The 23,598-nt window shown below is 44.9% G+C and overlaps 1 protein-coding gene across 2 annotated transcripts in view; it reads right to left on the minus strand.

The window, feature by feature from the left end:
- The window catches only part of WDR82 (WD repeat domain 82), a 78,048-nt gene that overhangs the window by 51,212 nt on the left and 3,238 nt on the right, over positions 1-23,598 (minus strand). The window contains exons 2-5 of one of the 2 annotated variants that reach the window (XM_033926314.1): positions 13,836-13,933; positions 2,723-2,789; positions 2,043-2,142; positions 617-733 (exon numbers count right to left, since the gene is read on the minus strand). In XM_033926314.1, coding sequence (XP_033782205.1) covers positions 617-733; positions 2,043-2,142; positions 2,723-2,789; positions 13,836-13,933 — 382 coding nt within the window. The remainder of the gene's footprint in view (positions 1-616; positions 734-2,042; positions 2,143-2,722; positions 2,790-13,835; positions 13,934-23,598) is intronic. The other variant, XM_033926315.1, reaches the window with a different exon arrangement.

Raw genomic sequence — 23,598 nt, forward strand, 5'->3', positions numbered from 1 at the left:
AGCATCCTGTCCAGCTTTTGAAGCTGCTTTTAATCTTAACTCATTTCCCTGTTCACACTCATGCTGTATATTTGCTGGGTGAAATAACGTTTGAAGAAGTTTGCAAACGGGGATTTTCTTAATGTGAGAAGGAAAATGCTGCTCCTATGAAGTAATGATACAGGGTTTTTAAGTCCCATTCTCCTTCCTTAACTTCCACTCACCCCACAGGAAAATATATTACAATAAGAATCAGAGATTTACACCTGCAATTGAATAACCCTGACAATGCCAACATATTCTTTTTAATCCTTTTATATATCATTGAAAACTAACAAAATATACAAAATTAAAGGTCTTTAGATCACCTTCAGCAACCCCACTCCCTAAATATATTGCAATTTCTAACAACTCAACAACATTGAGATATAGACAGAAGTCCATCAATGAGATGGGGCTGTCATCTTATGTAATGAGCATCAGTCAGTCAAAGGCTGTATGTGTGCACCCATTGCAAATAGTTCCTGCCCAGAACAAATCCTACCAATGGATCTAGTGTGTCAGTCTTAGAAAAATGGATGGAAAGGTGCTCTTATGTACCACAAGAGACAAAATCTACCCCATAAGGGTACATTACCTTGTCAAAAGAACGCAAATCATAAAGTTTGACCATTTCAGAATTGATTCCAGCTGCAAAAATGAGCCCTTCAGGGTCAAAAGAACAAACTGGCTTCCCCTGGAGATGCATAAGACCCTGGGAAATAGAATTAAAAGATTTGTGTCAACACAGCCAAATAGTAAAAATACAAACACAAAAAAAACCCCAACATTCCTGAATAAAGCACATAAAAGAATAGAAACAAATGCATATACTAAAGCAAATCACCAAGTTCAAAATCTAATTAGTTGCAAAACTATCTAGCTAATATTCAGCCCTGGTCTCATTTTTCAGGTATATGCACCATGCGACTGCAGCCATCTCAGCAAGCTTCTTTGGTAACCAACGTTGGGTGTCAAGGTGTTGGTGACCTCGACATCAAAGAATGCCTTAGAGGAGACACCAGTTGCAGCAATGTTGTCTATGCTTCGAATGTGTTGATGAAGTTGATGCTTGAGAAGAAGTCGATTAATGCCTGGAGGGGGAAAGGTGTTCATATTTCTTAGCTTTCTTACGAGTGTTCTCCAAGGGAGGCAGCAACGATGAAGTAGAGGTTATCAATTCTGATGGTGCCAGCGTCAATGCAAGATGTTGAAAGTCGGCATCAAAGTCTGCGGGTATCCTCTATGTAGACAGAGAGGTTCCGAGAAGTCTTTCGTACTACAATTGCCTTGCCTTGAGCAATCTCTTTTGCAATTTAGAGAAAAATGCGCAAGAAATAGCACAGTGCTCCAGATCTAGGTACTGGATACAACAATTATGTGGGTCTGTAGCTGAAATGGTCCTTTGTCACTGGATGCACCACTTGAAGCTGCTTGGACATTGAAGGGAACACCACCAATGCAAGATCAAAGGACACTACGGTCCAAGGAAGTCAAGTAGATATTAATCCGTAAAAGGCTCGAAACTCCCGGCCTGAAAACACACCGAGGAAAGCATGAAGGTCCCAAAAATAAATTTGGTCCAAAATCAGAAGTTCTACAACTAAATGAAAGAAAATATATAAAACAGAAAAAGAATGGAGAAAATTGAAACGAGAAGGCACAAAAAAATCGTAAAGTTTTTCACACTTGGAGAAACTCCAAAGAACTGTTTCTAAGCTCATTGGAAAATTAAGAACTGATGGTCCTGCGAGTCAACGATGGGTGAGAAGGCACCAGTGCATGTGCAGTATAGGTGGTCTTCAAAAAACTTAAGTGACAATACACTTTTAGACTGTCTGTACATAACTGATGACATAACCCACATGAAATATGCTGCTTGCTTGTCCTCGGATAAAACTACTTGTTCAAGACAGTACAGTATGAATGACTCCAAACCTGACCTCTTCTTAGACTTTGCTCACCTTTCTTCACTTCCCTCCTCCAACTACCTATGAACCAAGATCTAAATTCCTAACACCTACCTGACAATTTGGAGAGCGCAGATCCCAAAGACGGATGGTCTTATCAAGTGAGCCAGAAATGAAAGTGTCATCAACGGGAGACATTGACAGAGCTACCACCCTGCAAGGGACCAGAAGGAAATGTTGAGAGAAATGGAGAAAACATGCATACAATGAAAATGGCCATCCTCAATTCAATGACAACATATGGCCATTTTAGAAGGAACCCATTAGGATTCTATACCTAAGAGTTAATTTGACAAATAAGAAGGGCAAGTTTGTAGATGCAGCTTAACAGTCACATAAATGATTTAACTTTGGTTCCATGTACACAAATATTGTTCTCACATGTGTAAAAGGACAAAGGTCTGCTGGTACACTAAGAGCAGAAATAAGGCCTCAAAACAGTACTAAGAACATAAGAATTGCTGCTGCTAGGTCAGACCAGTGGTTCATGGTGCCCAGCAGTCCGCTCATGCGGCGGCCCTTAGGTCAAAGACCAGTGCCCTGAGACTTGCTTTACCTGCATACGTTCTGCTTCAGCGGCAGAAACAGCAGTCCAAAATGTGTACAGAGATGTATGAAAACTATTTTTTCTCTTTAAGACTGAACATGTGCAATGGTGCTGGCAGTTGTTCAACATACAAATGATGCCAACCTATTAAAACCACATCAGTCAAGTCTACAAGGTCCACACTTACCTTTTGCTGTGTCCAGGGAAGTAGCGGATGTATTTATTGTCATGGAGGGAAAGATATCTGATTGTATCTGCAAGAACATAGAAAAACCATTTAAACACCAAAACCACAGACACTTGCAGCAAAGTTGTTATTGCTGGATCCCACACTGATAAAAAGGAACAGCTAAATTCAGAAGCCAGTCAACCTGTAAACCAAACAGAGATCAGAGAGCACAGAGAAACACTTGGACTAAGAATCACAAGTTCCAAGGGCCTTGAGCTATTTACACTGGGGAATGACCAAGAAAAAGTGACCGGGGAGTCTCGTTTCCTCTGAGGCCCACCAATTTGAGAGCCACCAGCATCCAGTTAGGTGACCCAAAGGCATACAGCTACTACCTAGCTATTAAAATTCACAATTACAAGATTTATATTTGACAAGATGAACCATTTCTTTTCACTGCACAGGTTTTATTCTAGGTACATTGTGCCCTCTATATACACTATAGAACAGCTCTATAAGCAAGCTTGAAATGTTTCTTCCCCCTATTGGTAGAGTGCCCAGCTCATTTCAGATGCTTTTTTTTAAAAAATAAATCTTTATTGAGTTTCAAAACCAACAAAAATGCAATACAGTATCTAAACAAATAATATTAATCATATATGCATTTATAATCAATCAAAATCCATACAACAATAAAAAAAACCCTCACCCAACCAACATTTCATAAGGAAATAGAACCATACAAAGAAATACCCCCCTCCCGCCCTCCCTCCCCCTGGGTGTGTGTGTAATATACCAACAGGAACAAAGGAAAAGACAACTACAATGAATCCTATTTTATACAAATCATATCTCTCTTACAAATCTATTTCATGTTACTAAAAATTTAGTTCAGTATCTTAACTCCTAAGCAGAATATTTTTTGGAAAACCAGGACTAGAGAAATGACCATTTTGTAATGATAAAATTGCAATTAATTCTCCTCTAGAAAACAGATTTTTAAAAAAAGCAGTTAAGCATTTTTGTCTTAAGTCAGATTTTTCACTGTAAAACCAAGACCCAATGGAGGCCCTGGATGAGTGAGCATGGTTCCCTGATGCTCTCGCCCACCCCGAAACTCTTCCCAACTTTTTGTAGAGGTTGCCACAAGTGCTGCCTCAAACATCTGTTTACATCTAAACCAGGGGTGTCCAACCTGCGGCCCTGTGAAGTATTTTGTGCGGCCCCGGCCGATGCAGTGTTTTCCGTCTTGCCGGCTCCCTCCTCTGTCTTGCTACAGTGTTTGCGCGGCTCCAGAAATTTTTTTTTCGGCCAATGCGGCCCAGGGAAGCCAAAAGGTTGGACACCATTCTAAACTATTTGGTTCACAAAGTTTGAACTGTGCGAGTTTCATAATCTAGGAACTGCACGAGTTCACACTCCAAATGGCTTGCTTTCACCAAGAGCTAGGTGGTACAGGAATAAAAAGCAAAACACCTATTCTGGAGGAAAAGCCAGAAGAATGATTCCAGAGATGCGAGAGGATTAATCATCTGGAGCGAGGGGAAAGATAACTTGTAGGGATGTTGGGTTCCACGATGTTGTTCTCACTCACTGGAAGAGGAGGATGAGAATTACAACTGGCTGGGATAAGTCGTTTTAAGGAAAGAATGTGTTCGGTGTAGGGAAAGTAGCTGAGAGAAGAGGGAATTTGCAGTAAGGTGGTTTGTTTAGTTAGATCAGTGGTTCCCAAACCCTGTCCTGGGGGACCCCCAGCCAGTCAGGTTTTCAAGATATCCCTAATGAATATGCATGAGAGAGATTTGCATACTTGTCGCTTCCATTATATGCAAATCTCTCTCATGCATATTCATTAGGGATATCTTGAAAACCTGACTGGCTGGGGGTCCCCCAGGACAGGGTTTGGGAACCACTGAGTTAGATAAATCACTCTGACAGTGTCTATGGATCAGGGGGAACCCTTCTCTTGGGCAGGGCACTAGCTCTTTGGGGTGGTGCCAGTCTCAGTGTCATTTCCCCTTAGATCAGAGGTGTCAAAGTCCCTCCTCGAGGGCCGCAATCCGGTCGGGTCTTCCCGGTGGGATTTCCCCAATGAATATGCATGAGATCTATTTGCGTGCACTGCTTTCATTGTATGCTAATAGATCTCATGCATACTCATTGGGGAAATCCTGAAAACCCGACTGGATTGCGGCCCTCAAGGAGGGACTTTGACACCCCTGCCTTAAGATTCTACATATGGCACCCAGATTTGCATACACAAGTTATTGAAGTTAACTGGCGCTTGGTACTTAAAGCTAGGTGTGGGAATAAAGCACGCACAGTCTTTATAGAACAATTAGCTCCTATTTTGTCAGTGCCCATCCTTGAACATGACATGAACAACCAGAATTCTATAAATGAATTCTCCCCCTTATGCCTAAGTGGCTCGCACTTGAAAAGTAATGATGACCGTCTTAGAGGGGGCATGAACACAAACAAGAGCAAAAAGGGCAGACATCAGACGTTTGGCATCCTCACAAGACCCTGTGAAGTGTCTCCTCAAAGTCGTCCTTTCCCTATCATGCCTCTAGGAGCTGCAATTTGCTTGAGAAGCAACCAAGATCCATTAATGATTACCTCAGCTTTAAAAATGGTGATATTATTTAAACAGTATCAAGTAAGGCTGAAATCAGTTTAAAAAGCAGTCCAATGGGTAGCTGATCTCCTTCAGTTCTAGGGTGGGTTCTACTTTAGCCGATATTTATTCTTTCCTCTTATCTTCATGATTTTATATGCTTATTGTTTGGTTTGCTTACTGATGGGAACGTATTTTTTAAAATTTGCCTATAATTTCAAAAAGCTCTAGTAGGTCAGGGGTGTCCAACCTTTTGGCTTCTCTGGGCTGCATTGGCCGAAAAAAAAAAATGGTTCTGGGGCCACGCAAACGCTGCAGCAAGACAGAGGAGGGAGCCGGCAAGACGGTAAACACCCGGGGGGCAGCAGAGGAAAACACTGCATCGCCCTCGACCGGGGCCACACAAAATACTTCACGGGGCCGCAGGTTGGACACCCCTGCTCTAGGTGGTGTATAATCTATACATGAAATACAATAGGCTCTGTTAACCAGAATTCAAGCACAGAAATACTGCAATACTTTAAATAAAAATGAAAATAAAATCAATTGCTGGCGGAAATCCAAGTGTAAACTTGGCACGCCACACCTGCGTACGCCGCTTTGCCTACCGTATGTCCGGTAGTTTCTCTGGAACAGTTTATGGTATGGCATAGTATGGGGTATAGTATTACTCTCAAGCAACCAGAAACAACATTTATCCGGCATCTATCAATCCCCATGGTTAACAGAGTCTACTGTAAATATCAAAATTAATCTGAAACAGCAACACGATTTCAGCGAACTAAAATAAACCATTAAACGTCTCTGTTCTTCTACTGTATCTGCTCCATTGCCTTTTTAGAGAATAGCACTAGAGTTGTGTCTTACCTTCACCTCTGGTCCAAGCTCCCGATGACAATCTGTCGACACTTCTGGCAGCAAGTGCTCTGTCCCAGGCAAGGCAGTGGCCTGTACAGTTATCTCCAGTACCGGGGTGGTATCGTAGACCCTCAAACTGTACAAACTACTACCTCAGCCCAGAGGCAGGCAAAGTCACCCTCCCAAAATGTCCTCCTTATGCAAAGAGCAGAATTTTTGCTGTAAAACAGATACAGGCAACCGAGCCTTGCTGAATGTTAGACGGTATTCTGATAAAAAGCAGTGATCAATATTTAGATGAAGTTTTTTAAGTGCTCAGGAAAATTTTCATACAACAATTTTTTTTTTTAAAGCAAGGACTACCAAAAACTGCAAGCACATCACAAGATCTACATTTCTGATATCTCCTTTATAGAGGAATTTATTTTTGGTAACTTTACTGCACTTTTTGGTAAGTTCTGTATAATCACACAGAATGAGGGAACACACTTCAACCTAGCAATTCTATAAAGCAACTAGTCCAGTGGTACCTCGGTTTACCAGTGCACCGGTTTGCGAGTGTTTTGCAAGACGAGCAAAACATTTGCAAACTTTATTATCGCCCACCTGGACAGCCAGAAACAAGTGACAATGACCTAGAAGCAGAATTGAGGCAGGAATGCAAAAGCGGAAGGGTGACGGTTATGGGAGACTTCAACCACCCTGGGATAGACTGGAGCATTGGACACTCCAGCAGCGCAAGGGAAACAAAGTTCCTGGAGGCTGTGAGGGATTGCTTCTTGGAGCAGCTGGTCCAGGAACCGACACGAGGAGATACCACTCTTGACCTAATCCTCAACGGTCTAGGGGGCCCCGCAAAGGAGGTGGTAGTAGTAGGGCCACTAGGAAACAGTGATCACAACATGATCCAGTACAAACTAGAAATGGGAACATCAAAAGTGAAGAGAACCACAGCGATGGCACTCAACTTCAGAAAAGGAAATTACGAAGCTATGAGGAAAATGGTGAGACATAAACTCAGAAACAGCTCACGGAAGATGGAGACCATAGAGAAAGCCTGGTCCCTACTCAAGAACACGGTGCAAAAAGCACAAAACATGTACATCCCCAGGTTTAGGAAAGGGCGCAAACAGAATCAAACAAAAAACAAGGTGTGGATAACAAAGGAAGTGAAGAAGGCGATAAGCGACAAGAAATCATCATTCAGAAAATGGAAAAAGGACCAAACTGAGGAAAACCGGAAGGAACACAAAAAACACCAGAAAGAGTGCCACCGAGTGGTTAGGGAAGCAAAAAGAGAATACGAAGAGAAGCTGGCTGGGGAGGCGAGAAATTTCAAACCGTTCTTTAGGTACGTGAAAGGGAGGCAACCGGCAAGGGAGGAAGTGGGACCGTTGGATGATGGAACCAGAAAGGGAGTGGTAAGAGAGGAAAAAGAGGTAGCAGACAGGTTAAACAAGTTTTTCTCGTCGGTCCGACACATCCAATGTACCAGAACCTGAGGAGATTATAAGTGGGGATCTAGATGAAAAGCTGGAGCGAATAGAAGTAAGCCATGAGGACGTCCTACGACAGATAGATAGATTAAAAAGCGACAAATCACCGGGCCCGGATGGAATCCACCCAAGGGTACTAAAAGAACTGAGAAAGGAAATAGCGGAAACACTCCAGCAAATATGTAATCTATCATTGAAAACTGGGGAGATCCCGGAGGACTGGAAAATAGCAAATGTCACGCCTATCTTTAAGAAAGGATCAAGAGGAGACCCGGGAAACTACAGGCCGGTGAGCTTGACTTCGGTTCCGGGTAAGATGATGGAAGCACTTATTAAGGACAGCATCTGCGAGCACATGGAAAAAAATGGGCAGCTGAGGGAGAGCCAACATGGCTTCTGCAAGGGAAGGTCTTGCCTCACAAACTTACTACATTTCTTTGAGGGAATAAACAGCCAGATAGACAAAGGGGAACCCATAGACATAATTTACCTCGACTTCCAAAAAGCTTTCGACAAGGTACCCCACGAACGGCTGCTTAGGAAGCTGTGGAACCACGGAGTGGAGGGGGATGTATACCGATGGATTAAACACTGGTTGGCGGGCAGAAAACAGAGGGTTGGAGTGAAGGGCCAATACTCAGACTGGCAACGGGTCACGAGCGGAGTTCCGCAGGAGTCGGTGTTGGGACCGCTCCTGTTCAATATATTTATAGACGATCTGGAGACAGGGACGAAATGTGAGGTTATCAAATTTGCAGATGACACCAAACTCTGCAGCAGGGTTAGAACCACGGAAGACTGTGAAAACCTGCAAAGGGACCTAACGAAGCTGGAAGAGTGGGCCAAAAAGTGGCAGATGCGTTTTAATATAGAGAAATGCAAGGTCATGCATGTTGGGAAAAAGAACCCGATGTTCAGCTATACAATGGGGGGAACATTGCTAGATGTAAGTACCCTTGAAAGAGACCTGGGTGTGCTGGTGGATACAACAATGAAAGCATCAGCACAATGCGCGACAGCCTCAAAGAAAGCAAACAGAATGCTGGGTATCATCAAGAAGGGTATCACGACCAGGACAAAGGAAGTCATCATGCCACTGTACCGTGCAATGGTGCGCCCGCATCTGGAGTACTGTGTCCAGTATTGGTCGCCGTACCTCAAGAAGGACATAGCATTGCTTGAGGGGGTCCAGAGAAGAGCGACGAAAATGGTAAGAGGTATGGAAAACCTTTCGTATGCCAACAGGCTAGAACAGCTGGGAACAGTCTCCCTGGAAAAGAGGAGACTTAGAGGAGACATGATACAAACTTTCAAGATCCTGAAAGGCATAGATAAGGTAGACAGGGACAGATTCTTCAGACTGTGGGGAACAACAAGTACAAGGGGGCACTCGGAGAAACTGAAAGGGGATAGGTTTAGAACCAATGCCAGGAAGTTCTTCTTCACCCAGAGAGTGGTGGACACATGGAACGCACTCCCGGAGGTTGTGGTGGGGCAGAAGACACTACAGGGATTCAAAGAAGGTTTGGATAAATTCTTGAAGGAAAAGGGGATTGAAGGATACAGATAGAAGTAAGGATAGGTTTTTTTAGGGCAGGGAACACTTGACAGGTCATGGACCTGATGGGCCGCCGCGGGTGCGGACCGCTGGGTGCGATGGACCTCTGGTCTGATCCCGGTGGAGGCAACTTCTTATGTTCTTATGGTGCCTCGTAAACCGAGCTTGCCTCGCTGTACAAGCGCCCCCTCCCCCCCCGATCCGGCATCCCCCCCCCCCCGAGCATGGCAATGACATCCCTTACCCCGACTGGGCACCAGTGCCGGTGCCCGAAGATCTTCTGGCGCGGCCTGGGCTGGGCGGTGCTTCGGAGATCCTCCCTCTTCTGGTCTGGGCTGGGATGGACTGGCTTTGAGCATTTGCGCATGCTCAAAGCCTTCTGGTCTCGCTCTCTCCGAGATTCAGAATCTATGGGGAAACTTGCTTTGATATATGAGCAATTTGGTTTACGAGCATGCTTCTGGAACGAATTATGCTCATAAACCAAGGTTCAATTGTATTTCATTCTTTTCCTTTCCTGCTGAGGGTGTGACATACAGTATATACTCAAATATAAATTGGGATTTTGGGGCCCAAAAATGAGGGTCTCTGTTTATATTTGGGCCAGCATCCCCCTCCCATAATTATTGCATTACCAGGTGTTTTTTTTTTTTTTTTTTTGGGGGGGGGGTTAGAGCATTCTGTTTTTTTCCTACAAGAAAGTAGATTTTTAGTTGTGCTCTTTTTATTCTGGCAATACCAGCCAGTATTGTTTTTTGTGTTCCAGAAAAGTATAGTTCATTTGGGTAGTTCTGCTCGAGAAATGGGCCGCAACATGTAAGGTGATTCTTATAAACGAATACAGTGTGTCCAGGGGGCAGTACTTGGAGAGACCCCCCAGGAAAGAGATTTGGGAGAATTGGTCAAAAAGTCAATGAACCTGTGCGCGCACTGTGCAACAAAAATGGCGAACAGAATGCTAGAAATGATTAAGAAGGGGATCACGAACAGATCGGAGAAAGTTATCATGTCGCTGTACCGGGCCATGGTACGCCCTCACCTGGAATACTGCATCCAGCACTGGTCGCTGTACATGAAGAAAGACACGGTACTACTCGAAAGGGTACAGAGAAGAGCGACTAAAATGGTTAAGGGGCTGGAGGAGTTGCTGTACAGTGAGAGATTAGAGAAACTGGGCCTTTTCTCCCTTGAAAAGAGGAGATAGAGGGGACGTGACCAAAACATTCAAGATACTGAAGGGAATAGACTTAGTAGATAAAGACAGGTTGTTCACCCTCTCCAAGGTAAGGAGAACGAGAGGGCACTCTCTAAAGTTAAAAGGGGATAGATTCCGTACAAACGTAAGGAAGTTCTTCTTTACCCAGAGTGGTGGAAAACTGGAACGCTCTTCCGGAGTCTGTCATAGGGGAAAACAACCTCCAGGGATGCAAGACAAAGTTAGACAAGTTCTTGCTGAACCGGAACGTACGCAGGTAGGGCTGGTCTCAGTTAGGGCACTGGTCTTTGACCTAGGGGCCGCCACGGGCATACCGTAGGAAATTGGAAGACTGGGCGTCCAAGTGCCAGATGAAATTTAATGTGGCTTTAGAAGCTGCATCTCCTGTCTGATCCAGAGCATCCACCAGGAGGAGACAGCATAGGCTGATGCCTTGATCATAACCGAAAATACAGAGCGTCCACTATATAATCCAGTATTCTTCAACAACTGGTCCGCAAAAATTTCCTGCCGGTCCGTGCCTCGGGCCCAAGGAGATCAGGGGGGCCAGATGAGCTGGGTACAGGCATAGAAACTAAAGTGTGCCACTGAGGTATCAAAGCTAGTATCTGCCTAGTTGCTGGAGTTGGGCCTGACGTGAGGGAGGGGTGACTTGCTCTGCCCCTGGCGCGGTTACAGAGTTAACGGTTTTGTAACGTTGCTCTTTTGCGCCCATCACTCGTACTTGGGTTTAACTTGGTCCCATGGGCTGTGTGAGTGATGTCAGCCTCATCGTTCCGCCTTCTTTTTCATGTTGATATAGAGGTACGCCGGTTTCTTTTTCTCTCCCTACTATTTCCTGTAAAGCGGGCTCTGCATTTTGTGGTGTACTTCTCACAGGTTCACTTTCACACGTTGTGAATAAACTTTGCTCCCCGAGGGTTGCCACCTTCCTATCATCATTTTTTTCAGGGGAGCGGGGGGGTGTAATTTATTTTCTTTGCCTAGTTGGCAGGATAGGATTTAAACTTCTGAACCACATTCCTGACTTGGTGCTTGAAGGCCAAGAGGGATGGAGCAGGGTTTGGGATTTTTTTTTGTATCAAAGGAGGACCAAGGTGTAAAACAATGTTCTTCAACCACCAGTCCACGAACCGGTGCCGGTCCACAAAATAATTATTATTTCCACTGGTCCATAGGTGTAAAAGGTTGAAGAACACTGATATAATCCACCCCAGATAGGAGCATTTGGGAATTTTCATCGACTTCCGAGATCAGGACTCGAGACAGATGGGTGTGGCAAGCATGTGCCACAAAATGAAGCTGCAGCTGCTGCCTTAATCCTCAGGGGCAAACCTTCAAATTGCTGCTTGAAGACCACATCCACTTTACGTTCATGAGTATCCTTTAACATCAAACATCCTTCACTAGGCAAGGAGGTTCGTTTGGTGACCTGCGCCAGCATTGAAACTACCCTTCGCCTGTAACACATACTGGAAATCTGGAGCCATCAGGTAAAGCTTGGCCTTAGTCTAAGCCACTAGTAAGAAGCCTTCTTGCGACTCCCAGTGGTCCATGACTAACTTGTGATCTCCAGATGCGAAGGGAAGAATGTGGTCAGAGCAATTGAGCTGCTCATAATTGAGCATTGTGATGAAGGGGCTAGAGGAACTCCATCTTCAATTCTTGTAGCAAGGTAGAAATAATGCCTGAGAACGCAGAGGCCACTATTGCTTCTTGACTGCTGCTCTCTTGCAGAGAACCAGACTGCAAGAGAAACTGCATCCTGGGACAATGGTGGCATTGAATTGGACTTTTCAATCTCCAGACTATGTCAGACTGAACCTCCTGGTCTAGCTATGTGTCATCATCTGGCCAGGGTGCATGAGGGGAGATCCCCTGCGCCACTGCCTCAGTCGCACTGAACACAGACGCTAAAGACCCTTGGCAGTTCAAACAGGCATTCCACAGAAGGCTCACAAAATCCAGGGAAAAGCCTTGTATTGGGGGTCTCGAGGACTCTTGCTGGTCCTCTCCTGGGCTCCGCGACCACTGTTTCACCAACGCACCTTCGGAAGGCTCTGGAAAGGGACTCTTTCTTCCCTTGGGAATGGAGGAGGCCGAGTCCAAAGCTCCCGCCCATCCCCCACAAGCTCCATTGAACGTAGGACATGGACTCTACTCAGCCCAGTCATCCAGCACAAGCCTGACATGATATAAGGGTAGGAAGGCCTGAGGGGTTCATCCCTGTCAATTTTAAGTAAAATCAGGGGGTTTAGAGGAAGAGGGAGGCTTCAGAAAAAAAGATCACTTAAAAAACAAGATGGCCAATAAAAATCGCACCAAAATTGTCCCACGAGGACTTCCCTGAAGTACAAAATAAATACAGGGAAAGGGGTTTTTAGAAGTGGGGGACCTTGGCTCTGGCTGCAGAAACCTTCAAAATTCACCTTTGGAGACTTCCCCCTTGATTTTCCTCTTAGACTATAATAGCTTTATTAACTGTGTAGCATGCCTGCCTGCTACAGCTGGGATAAATGGAGAACTGTACTTCACAGCTTGCTAGATGAACTTGGTCTTCGAGCTGCCAGTCGGACTGAGGTTGGACAAAGCCTTAACCCCTAGAATATCTCACATCACAAAGGGGGAGAGGACTACACAGTCCTCTATTAATCCCAGACAAGCAAGGGACATGAGCAGCTTCACAAACGACAACCCCTGAGCTAAAAAAAACCAGAACAAGCTGGCTAGTTAGGTGTCCCCGAGGGCTGATCCTGCTAGCAGCAGACTTCCGAGTATCTCTTCTCCCACGCAGAGGTATCAACAAGTGGGAACTCTGAGCACCGAGCCTCCTACCACTTAGAAAAAAAAAAAAATACCCGAAAGTAATAAAATCGCAGAACAGAAACTTCTGAGTAACTTGCTTGCAGAAAAAAACTAAGGGGGAAGAAGATGAAGTTCAAAAGATGATTGACAGCATTCTGCAAGCAACTTGCGGGTTCAGATGCAAACCTTAGCATTCAGGACTAGAAACCCAAATAGTAGTAACATTCCATGCTACCAATCCCGGGGCAAGCTCTAGCTTGTCTCAATAGCAGACTATGGACTTTTCCCTAGCCAGATAATCTACGTAAATTGCTATGAAAATCAGACTTGGGTTTACAAGATTAGCTCTCTGGACAGACTTGTTTTAGGACAGACAGTGGAATTCTGCACACAAGCCAAAGGTCTTTAGAGAGTAAAAGTATAAAAAATTGATCATTAGCACATACCCTCACATTTACAATGCTCATTCCAATCAGCAAAAACCTCATCATGCTATCCAATTCTAATTGAGGTTTTTCCCAGCTTCTACCCCTGGTATGGAGAACCCTGTCTACAGATATCCATGCCTGAAAGACTCTTACCATCAATTTTGTTGGAGCTGTATACCACTGTGTTAGCAGCATGAGTGTATCTGATGAGGTCCACACCATACTTCTTACTATACAACGTTCTCTTTGGCCTGTCAGAAAAAAAAATTATACTTAACTGTATTTTCCATACAGCAGGATTGAACTACACAACTGGAGGTTATGTCATGTTGCCAGACAGAACAGCTCTTCCAGAATTTAATGTAATGTGGTGGTAGGCCCCTCAGTTCCCGAGTTTCAAATCTCAAAAATTAAGGCATTTTTCAGGGAGATGGGAAGCACTGTGTACCAATTAATCCTGTCTACAGGAAATACTCGTTACAGAGAGCAGTAATGCTTTTTCCTTTAACAAGCAGGACTGAGTCAGGCACACAAGTGGCCAACTGCCAAGCTTAGGACTATATGTTTTTAGACAGGGGTGCCCACACTTTTTGGGCTTACGAGCTACTTTTATATGTTTAAATGTATTTATTAATTTTCAATGTGCAAGCAAACAATGGCAGCAAAACAAAACTGGGCACTTACATTTTATGCACAATATTTACCTTCACCCCCCCCTCATTCCCCCCAAACAAAACAGAGGAATCCCCGAGCACAGGGAGCAAAAGAATAATCAAGTTACAAGTTCAGTAGTTTACTCCTGGCAATAGGAGTAAGACTCAGCCAAAAGCGCTCCCAAATCAAACAGAATCGTTGACCAGGACCAGTTTCTAGATCTGTAAAATGTCTACGCTCCAAAGAGGCATGTATGATCATCAGTGATCTCCACTGACTAAGTTGGGGGTTCAGTGGCCAGCCATTGGGATAAACTTGCCTTCTTGCCAAGCAACATCACTCTGGCCACAAAAGCTGAAAGTTCTTTAGGTTTGGGAGATTCAATAGCATAAAATCCAAATAGTGCTCTATATGAGTTACTTTTAAAATGATCAACCAACAATAAAATTTAAAAAAAACCAATCACCACAAAGCACACTGAAAGGCAGAGAAAATGTTAATCATCATTCATATTCCGAGGTTTTTTCAAAGAGGTCAAGGCAGATAACTCTATGCAATGTCACCTCAGTAACAACTATACAAAATTAGACAAATATACCCCCCTTCCCTTTTTACTAAACAGCAATAACAGTTTTTAATGCAGGGAGCTGCACTGAAAGTCCCGCGCTGCTCTCGACACTCATAGGCTCCCTGCGCTAAAATCCACTATTGCGGTTTAGTAAAAGGGGGCCAAAGTGCAAAATATAGACAGCAGATATAAATTCTCAAAACGGACACATTTTGATCACTAAATTGAAAATAAAATCATTTTTCTTACCTTTGTTGTCTGGTGATTTCACGAGTCTCTGGTTGCACTTTCTTCTTCTGTAAATCCAATATTTCTTTCTGCCCCCTCCCCTTTTCTTTCTGTCTCTCTCCCCCTGCCTGCCTGTCTTTCACCTTTCTCTTATTCCCTTGCCTGTCTTTCTTTCTCTTTCCTCCTGCCCTCCCCCAAGTCATCGTGCTGATTTCTTCACTTCCCCGATTCTTTCCCTAACCCCCCCCACACCGATTTTTCCCTGCTTCCCCGAGCCAGGCCTGGCGCGTACTGTGCTGGGCCCACAAGCCTTCACCTCCAACGTCAATTCTAACATCAGAGAAGAAGTTCCAGGCCAACCAGGCAGAATTGACATCGGAGGTGAAGTCTTATGGGTCCTGCGCTTGTACGCACCTGGCCTGGCTCGGGAAGGCAGGAAGAAAAAGATCTCGCGTTGCCTTTGCGATCTACTGGTCAATCGCAATTGACCATTTGGGCACCCCTGATCTAGTCCATTTCTGGTGGTAGCATTGTCTAGAGACAGGCTTTCTGGAAGCCTCTAAAATATCCCGAACAGGTTGAGAAAACTGAAGAGGAGTTATGTTGAGAGGTGCCAAGCTGTCACATGTAGAGACTGTAGGTTGGGATGAAGAAGAGATCCTTGACTGTGCAAGCAGAGATAGAAAAACTGGTAGAAGGTATGGCTCCCTGCTGCTGAGTTGAAGTAGAAGGGAGAACCAAGGTTGCTTGGGCCACAGAGGAGCTATCAGAATCATGGTGGCATGATCGTTCTTGAGCTTGACAAGTCTTGGGAATGGAGGGAACGCATACAGGAACAGATTTGTCCATTCCAGAAGGAAAGCATCTGCCTGGAGGTGAAGAAGAGAGTATATCCTGGAGCAGAACTGAGGCAGCTTGTGGTTGTGGGGAGATGCAATAAGATCTAACTGAGGAGTTCCCCACTGAGTAAATATGTGATGAAGAGGCAAGGAATTGAGTGTCCATTCGTGAGGTTGCAGAAGATGACTCAGCTTGTCCGTCAGACAATTTTTCTCTCCTTGAATGTAGACTGCTTTCAGGAAGGTGTTGTGAAGGATTGCCCAATTCCAAACCTTCAGAGCTTCATGGCAAAGGATGAGAGAGCCTGTTCCTCCCTGCTTGTTGATGTCGTACATGGCTACTTGGTTGTCTGTCCGAATGAGAACTACCTGGTCGTGAAGAAGATGCTGAAAAGCTTTGAGAGCACTGAAGATCGCTCTGAGTTCCAACAGATTGATATGACACAGACGATCCGTGCTGGACCGGTGGCCTTGAGTACAGAGACTGTCGAGATGAGCCCCCCAAGCTTAGGTCGAGGAATCTGTCGCGAAGATCTTCTGATGAGGGGGTGTCTGAAACAGTAAACCTCTGGAGAGATTGGAAGAGAGCATCCACCAGTGGAGAGACTGTCTCAAAGAAGGAGTGACTAATGTGTTGAGAAAATGGATCACAAGCCTGCGCCCACTGAGATGCCAGGGTCCACTGAGGAATTCTGAGGTGAAGTCTGGCAAAAGGAGTCACGTGAATGGTCGAGGCCATGTGACCGAGTAGTACCATCATGTGTCTTGCTGAGAGTGAAGGAAGGGAAGACACTTTGCGGCAAAACTGAAGAGCATCCAGACGCTGCTGAAGAAGGAATGCTGAGTTGGATAGTGTCCAGAACAGCTCCGATGAACTGTAGGTTTTGAGAGGGCTGAAGATGGAATTTGGGAAAGTTGATTTTGAATCCCAAGCTTTGTAGGAACCACGTAGTCCTTTGGGTAGCCACAATAACCCCCTGAGATGTTGAGTCTTTGATGAGCCAGTCGTCCAGGTAGGGGAACACCTGGAGACCATGGTTCCGCAGAGCTGCTGCTACCACCACCACAAGGCAGATGATGCCAGGCTGAACGGTAGCACTCTGTACTGAAAATGCAGATTCCCCACCTGAACTGAGGTACTGACGGGAGGCAGGATGAATGGTGATGTGAGAGTATGCCTCCTTGAGATCTAGAGAACATAATCAATCGTTCTGATGTAGAAGGGGATAAAGGGATGCCAGGGACAGAATGCAAAAGTTTTCTTTGGCCAAAAATTTGTTGAGAGCCCTGAGGTCCAGTATGGGTCACAGATCGCCCGTCTTCCTCGGAACTAGGAAGTAACGGGAGTAAAAACCCCTGCTCTGCTGTTCCAAGGGAACTTCCTCAATGGCATGGAGATGAAGCAGAGCTTGAGCTTCATGAAGAAGGGCGGTCTGGGATGGATTGGAAGGATACTCTTGGAGGAAACTGGTGAAAACTGAGTGAAATGCAGAGTATCCTCCCCTGATTATTGACAGCACCCAGAGGTCTGATGTAATGGTCTTCCATCGATGATAAAAATGATGGAGACAACCTCGTATGGGAAGAGGGGAGGACAGAGGTAGAATGATGGAGGTTATGCTCTGTTTGAGACAGCCAAAAAGGCTGAGAAGCCTTTGGTGTAGCAGAAGGCTGAGGTTTCTGTTGCTTCTGCTGTTGTCGTTTCTTGGGAGGTGCTCGGGTGTAAGGAGCTGCCCTCAGAAGATAACGCCTCTGATAGGATGGAGTTGGTCGAGACAACTTGGAAGGAGCTGGCTTAGGCTTCAGTCTGACAATGGAAGCAAAGGATTTCTCATACTCGGACAACTTCTTGGTGGTGGCCTCTATTGATTCATCAAAGAGGTCATTGACCTCACAAGGAATATTGGCCAGATGATCCTGAATGTTGGGATCCATATCAATGATGCAAAGCCAGGCCATGCAGTGCATTGCTACTGAGAAAGCAGTGACCCTCGAGGAAAGTTCAAAGGCATCATAAGAGGACTGACGAAGGTGTAACCTGAGTAGTGCCAAAGTAGCAATGCCTTGCTGGGACTCTAAAGGCCGTGTTGACCAAGGTCCTTAGAGAAACCAGGGAGTATATTAATAAAATACTTAAAATAAGTAGTAAAGATAAAATTATAATTTAAAACCCTGGAGGCCATCATCAAATTTTGATAATGACGACTGCCAAACTTGTCCATCCATTCCACAAGAAGGGACTGATGAGATAGCTGGGAATTCTCAAAGCCCTTGCAATGTACAGTTCTATACCTCGATTCCAACTTTCCTGGAACAGCAGGAATGGCATAAGGAGTCTCCAGGTTTCTCTTGAAAGTTTGAAAAAGAAGCCTGTTAAGAGGAAGTCTGAGAGACTCCGCAGGAGGCCGAGGCAAACTCATTTCCTGTAAATACTCCTTAGAGTACTTAGAACCAGCATCCAATTTAAACTCTAGGTCCTCAACCTTTGATAGAGGAAAAGGAGGAAAAGGACAATTGATCCACCAGAGGATGGCCTCGAGAGGGACTCGAGGACCTCGAAGTGCCTCAAGTAGAAACGAAGGCGAAGCCTCCCTGGAGTATTGATATCCACAGACTGGGGTGAGGCACTGGAAGCAACGGAGCCCTCAGGTTCTGCTATTGGTTGGGGTTTGAGGCCTATAAGAACTTGAAGGTCTGGATGAGGAAGGCTTCTCCCTGGAGGATCTGCACCTCGATGAGGGCCTTGACCAGCGATGAGAGTGCTGCCTGGAAATAGGTCTCATGCGAGGTCAAGGAAACCAGCAATGCCTTATGTGAAGGTATAATAATAATAATTTTATTCTTATATACTGCCAAAGCCGTAGTAGTTCAAGGCGGTTTACAATAAAGAAGAGCTGGACAATCAGCGAATATAGGTACAATGTAAAGTCATCAACATACAGGATGCAGGAGATAAAGAGGAATTGAGGGAAAATTCAGTTTGTGTTGGAGAGATAAGGCTTAAGAGGTCTTAGATTACAAATCTGTTAAACAAGTTTTTTTTAAACTAATTTTCTGAAATTTAGGTAGGATGAGGAGTGCGTGATAATATTACTTAGCCAATTGTTCAGTTGACCTGCTTGGAAAGCAAGTGTTTTGTTCAGGAATCTTTTGTAACGGCAGGTCTTTAGTGTTGGATAGTTAAACAGATGGACTCTGCGTGTGGGTCTGGATGAGCAATCTAAGTTAAAATGGGGAACCAAGTACATGGGGGCCGAACCAAGAATGGATTTGAAACAGGCAAATTTGAACAGCACTCTAGCTTCAAGGGGCAGGCTGGAAGCTGTAGATCGAAGTCTCATAGACTCTGTGGTCTGGATCGAGGTATCTCGAAGCACTCCCAAAGACTCGACTCCTTGCATAGTGTATAGATTCAGCTCGAGGCACAGGCAAGGACTCGACCTCTTGGGAGACTGCTGAGTGCCTAGGCTGGACTGCAGGAAGCAGAGTCGAGGCAGGACTCTATTTGGTCAGTAACTGAACAAATTCCCACTCTAAAATGGTCTGGATGGCAGTCTGCAATTGTTGGTCTGAGTCTGAAACTGGACTACTTGCTGAGGCTAAAGGCTCCGAGGTCTAAGAGGAAGAATGCTTTGACTTGGAGGAATGATGTTTAGGTAGCTTGAGGACCACCGCAGGAACTGTCTGCTGAGGTATCTGACCTGAAGGAAGCTCAGGAGAAGACTTGGCAGATTTACTCGAGGTCGATCCAAACGAGGAAGGTCTGTTGAGAGTCGAGGTTACAGTCGTAGAGGCAGGACATCCCGTAGCAGGCTTGACCGAATCAGGTGTAGTCGAGGTTTCCATACCAAAAATCTTCTCCACTTGAACTCGACTATGTTTGAGGGCTCGAGGTTGAAGCACAGCTAACACACGACTCTGGGCAATGGCCAGGCCCTGTTCCGCCACTTATTTCTGCCCAATGGGATGATCAGTGACACTCAAAAAAGCACACAGACTATATAAAGCCTAAACAATAACACTTTATTACATATGTAGATAAATATAAAAATAGAATAACATCACCGTATTTCTGGACATCACCATCCCTCACAATTGGGAATCCGCAGCGATTGATAGGAGAGGAGAACCGAACCGGGCTGTCCCTTTGTTGCAACAAAACTGGATTCAATTTCTATGGGCTGAGTTCGTCCTTTATATAGGGTAAAAACTGCTGAGTTCATAGTTCTGCAGTAAACAGCGTCCTTTGATTCAGGCACACCCTGGCCAGTCCCTTTGAAGTTGTTTTGACAACACCTAGGTCAAGGAGGTGTTTGCAGAGCGGGTCCTGCTATTACGATTAGTAAGACAGCTGGTCCTGCTCTTTTGTTCTCTGTTTCTTTGATGCTATTTGAGCGACAAGGAGGTCAGGATGTTAGCTCAGCTGTCCTTTTGAGATCAAGGAGGTCAGATCTCAGATAAGCAAGGTTATTGCAGAGACCATCTGGTCTTACTGTCCTGTGGAAATCAAAGAGGTCAGGATCTCAAATAAGCAAGGTTTTGCAGAGACCATCTGGTCTTACTGTCCTGTGGAGATCAAGGAGGTCAGGATATCAAATACGCAAGGAGGTGTTGCAGTTTATTGTCTCTTTGATGCTATCCATTTGACACTCAAATAAAGGAAGTCAGGATCTCAAATAAGCAAGGTTATTGTAGAGACCATCTGGTCTTACCGTTCTTTGGAGGTCAGGATGTCAGATAAGCAGACTTGAGGATACATATCAGTAATATTCTGAACATGTCAGTAAGTAATATGCTGAACATGTCAGTAATATGCTGAGGCATAACAGCCCCAGACACTGAAGGCACCAGCGGTGTGGGTCAGTGAGGGAGATCGCACGCTAGCACTGGTTATACTTCTTGAAGCCCATGACCTGCCGGGACATAGAAGGAAAGATAGCCACCGCAAAGTCGAAGCCCACAGGCTGAGGGCGTGTGACAGACCTCACCAGTCAGTCAATGAAAATATTCAAGTTTTTTTTTTTTTTTTTAACAAATACTGAAAGAAAAGCACAGCAACATGGTAATAAACAAATAAAACATGAGCCGTGGTGAGAGAAGGCACGAAGCGCACTAAGTTCAGCGCAGAGTGTCAAAGCTGGCTTCTCTGCTCCGCAGAAAACCAAGAACTGAGGAGACGTGCCCTGTGCTGGGCAGGAAGGCACTTGCGCATGCGCGGCAGACTCCAAACTTTTGAGTTTCTGCAAGCAAATCTGCTTGCCAAGCTGTCTGCATCTGGGCTCTGTGGATGACATCACTCACATGTGAGAATCGGCTGCCTGCTTGTCCTGGGATAAACCTTGTTTCACTTCAGTGCTTGAAGCAGCAGGATGTATGCTTAGGAGCTCTGTAGTGTACATAGTATGGCTATGACAAGTGTGGGAAATGGAGGCTGCAAGTGTCTCGAGTACTGTGTCTGTCATTACAAACATCTTCAACAGGGGTATCAAACTCAATTATATTTGGCCCGCGAGAAAATACCACATGTCTACCAGATCTGGCCTGCTGGGTATGTCAATGTAGGACAGCTATACTATCTTCACGATGCGTTTTTAGAACTTTCACTTTTATTTACTAGCAGATCACCTGGCGTTGCCCAGATATCCCAATCTCAGCAGCAAGAGTGGCCTTCTCTATGGCATTGCATATAAATATCCGAAGGTCAGTGTTAGTTCCTGTATCTCTTCTGCTTCCTTGTTCTTTAGTGAAGACACCCCCTTCCCCACCTTCACAGTATTTTACCCCAGATAGTAAGTGATATGTATACCAAGTTTGGTTGAAATGTCTCCATGCGTTTCAAAGTTATGCTCTCTCTTTCATATCCTGTAGTCTGGCCTCACGTGAGGCTGCTGGACTCTTACGTTTCCTTGGAGGCATTGTTACATCAATCACAGCACAGTGCGACATCAATCCCCAAGCTTCACACAATTGGTCAAAGTAATATCTGTCTTTTTCGACGATTCTTTACATCACCCCCACAGTATTTTTTCCCAGACAGTAATCGATATGTATACCAAGTTTGGTTGAAATCTGTCCATGAGTTATGCTGGAACATACATACATCCGATTTTATAAATATAATTGATCTCATTTTAATAGTAATTAGGTTGCTTGCATGATAGAGTCGGAGAATGTACAAACCAGTGCTGTGGAGTCGGTAGATAAATGTTCTGACTCCTCAGTTTTTTGTACTTCAGACTCCAACTCCAGGTACCCGAAATTTCCTCAGACTCCTCGACTCCACAGCACTGGTTAATTTTCAGATCGTCAAAATGGAATGTCAAGTTGAGAGAAATGAGCATTTTCGACACCACCTTCTTTTTGCTTTTAATCAAGGTTCTAAGGCCGCAGAAGCTGCTCGCAACATTTGTGCTGTGTATAAGTGGGTGCTATAGCTGAAAAAAATCGCTCATGATTGGTATGCCAAGTTCAAAAATGGAGTCGGTAGATAAATGTTCCGACTCTGACTCCTCAGTTTTTTGTACTTCTGACTCCGACTCCAGGTACCCCGAAATTTCCTCCGACTCAGACTCCTCGACTCCCACTCCACAGCCCTGGTACAAACGCATGGAAAATCATGCAGTGAACCGTTTTGTACGTCGAGTCGGCAAATTCAGTCGGTTGTGAAACCAGTTAAACTGTTTAGCGACTATTGGTAGATGATCGCAGTGTTTAGTGCATCAGCAATCTGCTTAGCAGTTATCTTTGTTTATCAGTTTAAAATTTCAGATGTATTCATCCATTTTAAAATTCCACATTCCATATCTCTTCTCTAAGGCTTCGTTTCCCTCACAACTCCTTAGCTACAGAGAGTGCCTTAGCAACCTGCTTAGCAGTTTTCTATTCTGTTTTTTTCCTGCATCCTGTTGGTTACCCAAGTTTCTATCTCTCTTCCTTCAGTTTAAATTTCACCTGTATTATATATGCTCCCTCAGCCAGTCCCTCACAATCCCTTATCTGCTGGCTAAGCTTCCTTAGGAATGTATGACCAATGGGATGCAAGGAGAGGTGGGAGCATTACCTAGGGCAGACATGTCAAAATCCAGCCTGCAGTATAATAAAATTTGGCCCACCAGACAATTCCTGTCGTTGCTGCAATTTGGCTCGCCATTCCTTCCCTCCTGGCTTCCTGCCTGCCGCCAGCGTAATCACCGCTGCTCTTCACGAGCATCTGGGAACTCAGGAGGAAGATGAGCTTCGGACATTAAAGCAGCCTGCCGAGGCTTTCTGTTTTTCTTGCCTCACGCCTTCATTCTTGGAGCGTTTGCTTGCATGAGGTCATCTGACCAGAAGAGAGCGTTCAAGTGTCCGTAGCTCAGTGATCGATGTGGGTGCCATGAAGCTGGCAGTGGATGAAATGTTCCCGGAGGGTGCAGGGTGAATGAGGTGGGGATAGGTGTCGGGGAACACCACAACAGACGAGGGATTATGAGTGGGCTAAGGAAACCGATACAACCGTTGCAGTGGGTAGTAATAGGCTTGTTGTAGTTAGTTGAGGTTGTGTCTTTAATTCTGTGCCTTACAATTGAATATGCAATATCCACTACATAAGTAGATGAAGGGATACAGATCACTAGTTTTCTGTTCC

The sequence above is a fragment of the Geotrypetes seraphini genome, chromosome 17 (genome assembly GCF_902459505.1).
Source record: "Geotrypetes seraphini chromosome 17, aGeoSer1.1, whole genome shotgun sequence".
NCBI classification, from domain to species: domain Eukaryota; kingdom Metazoa; phylum Chordata; class Amphibia; order Gymnophiona; family Dermophiidae; genus Geotrypetes; species Geotrypetes seraphini.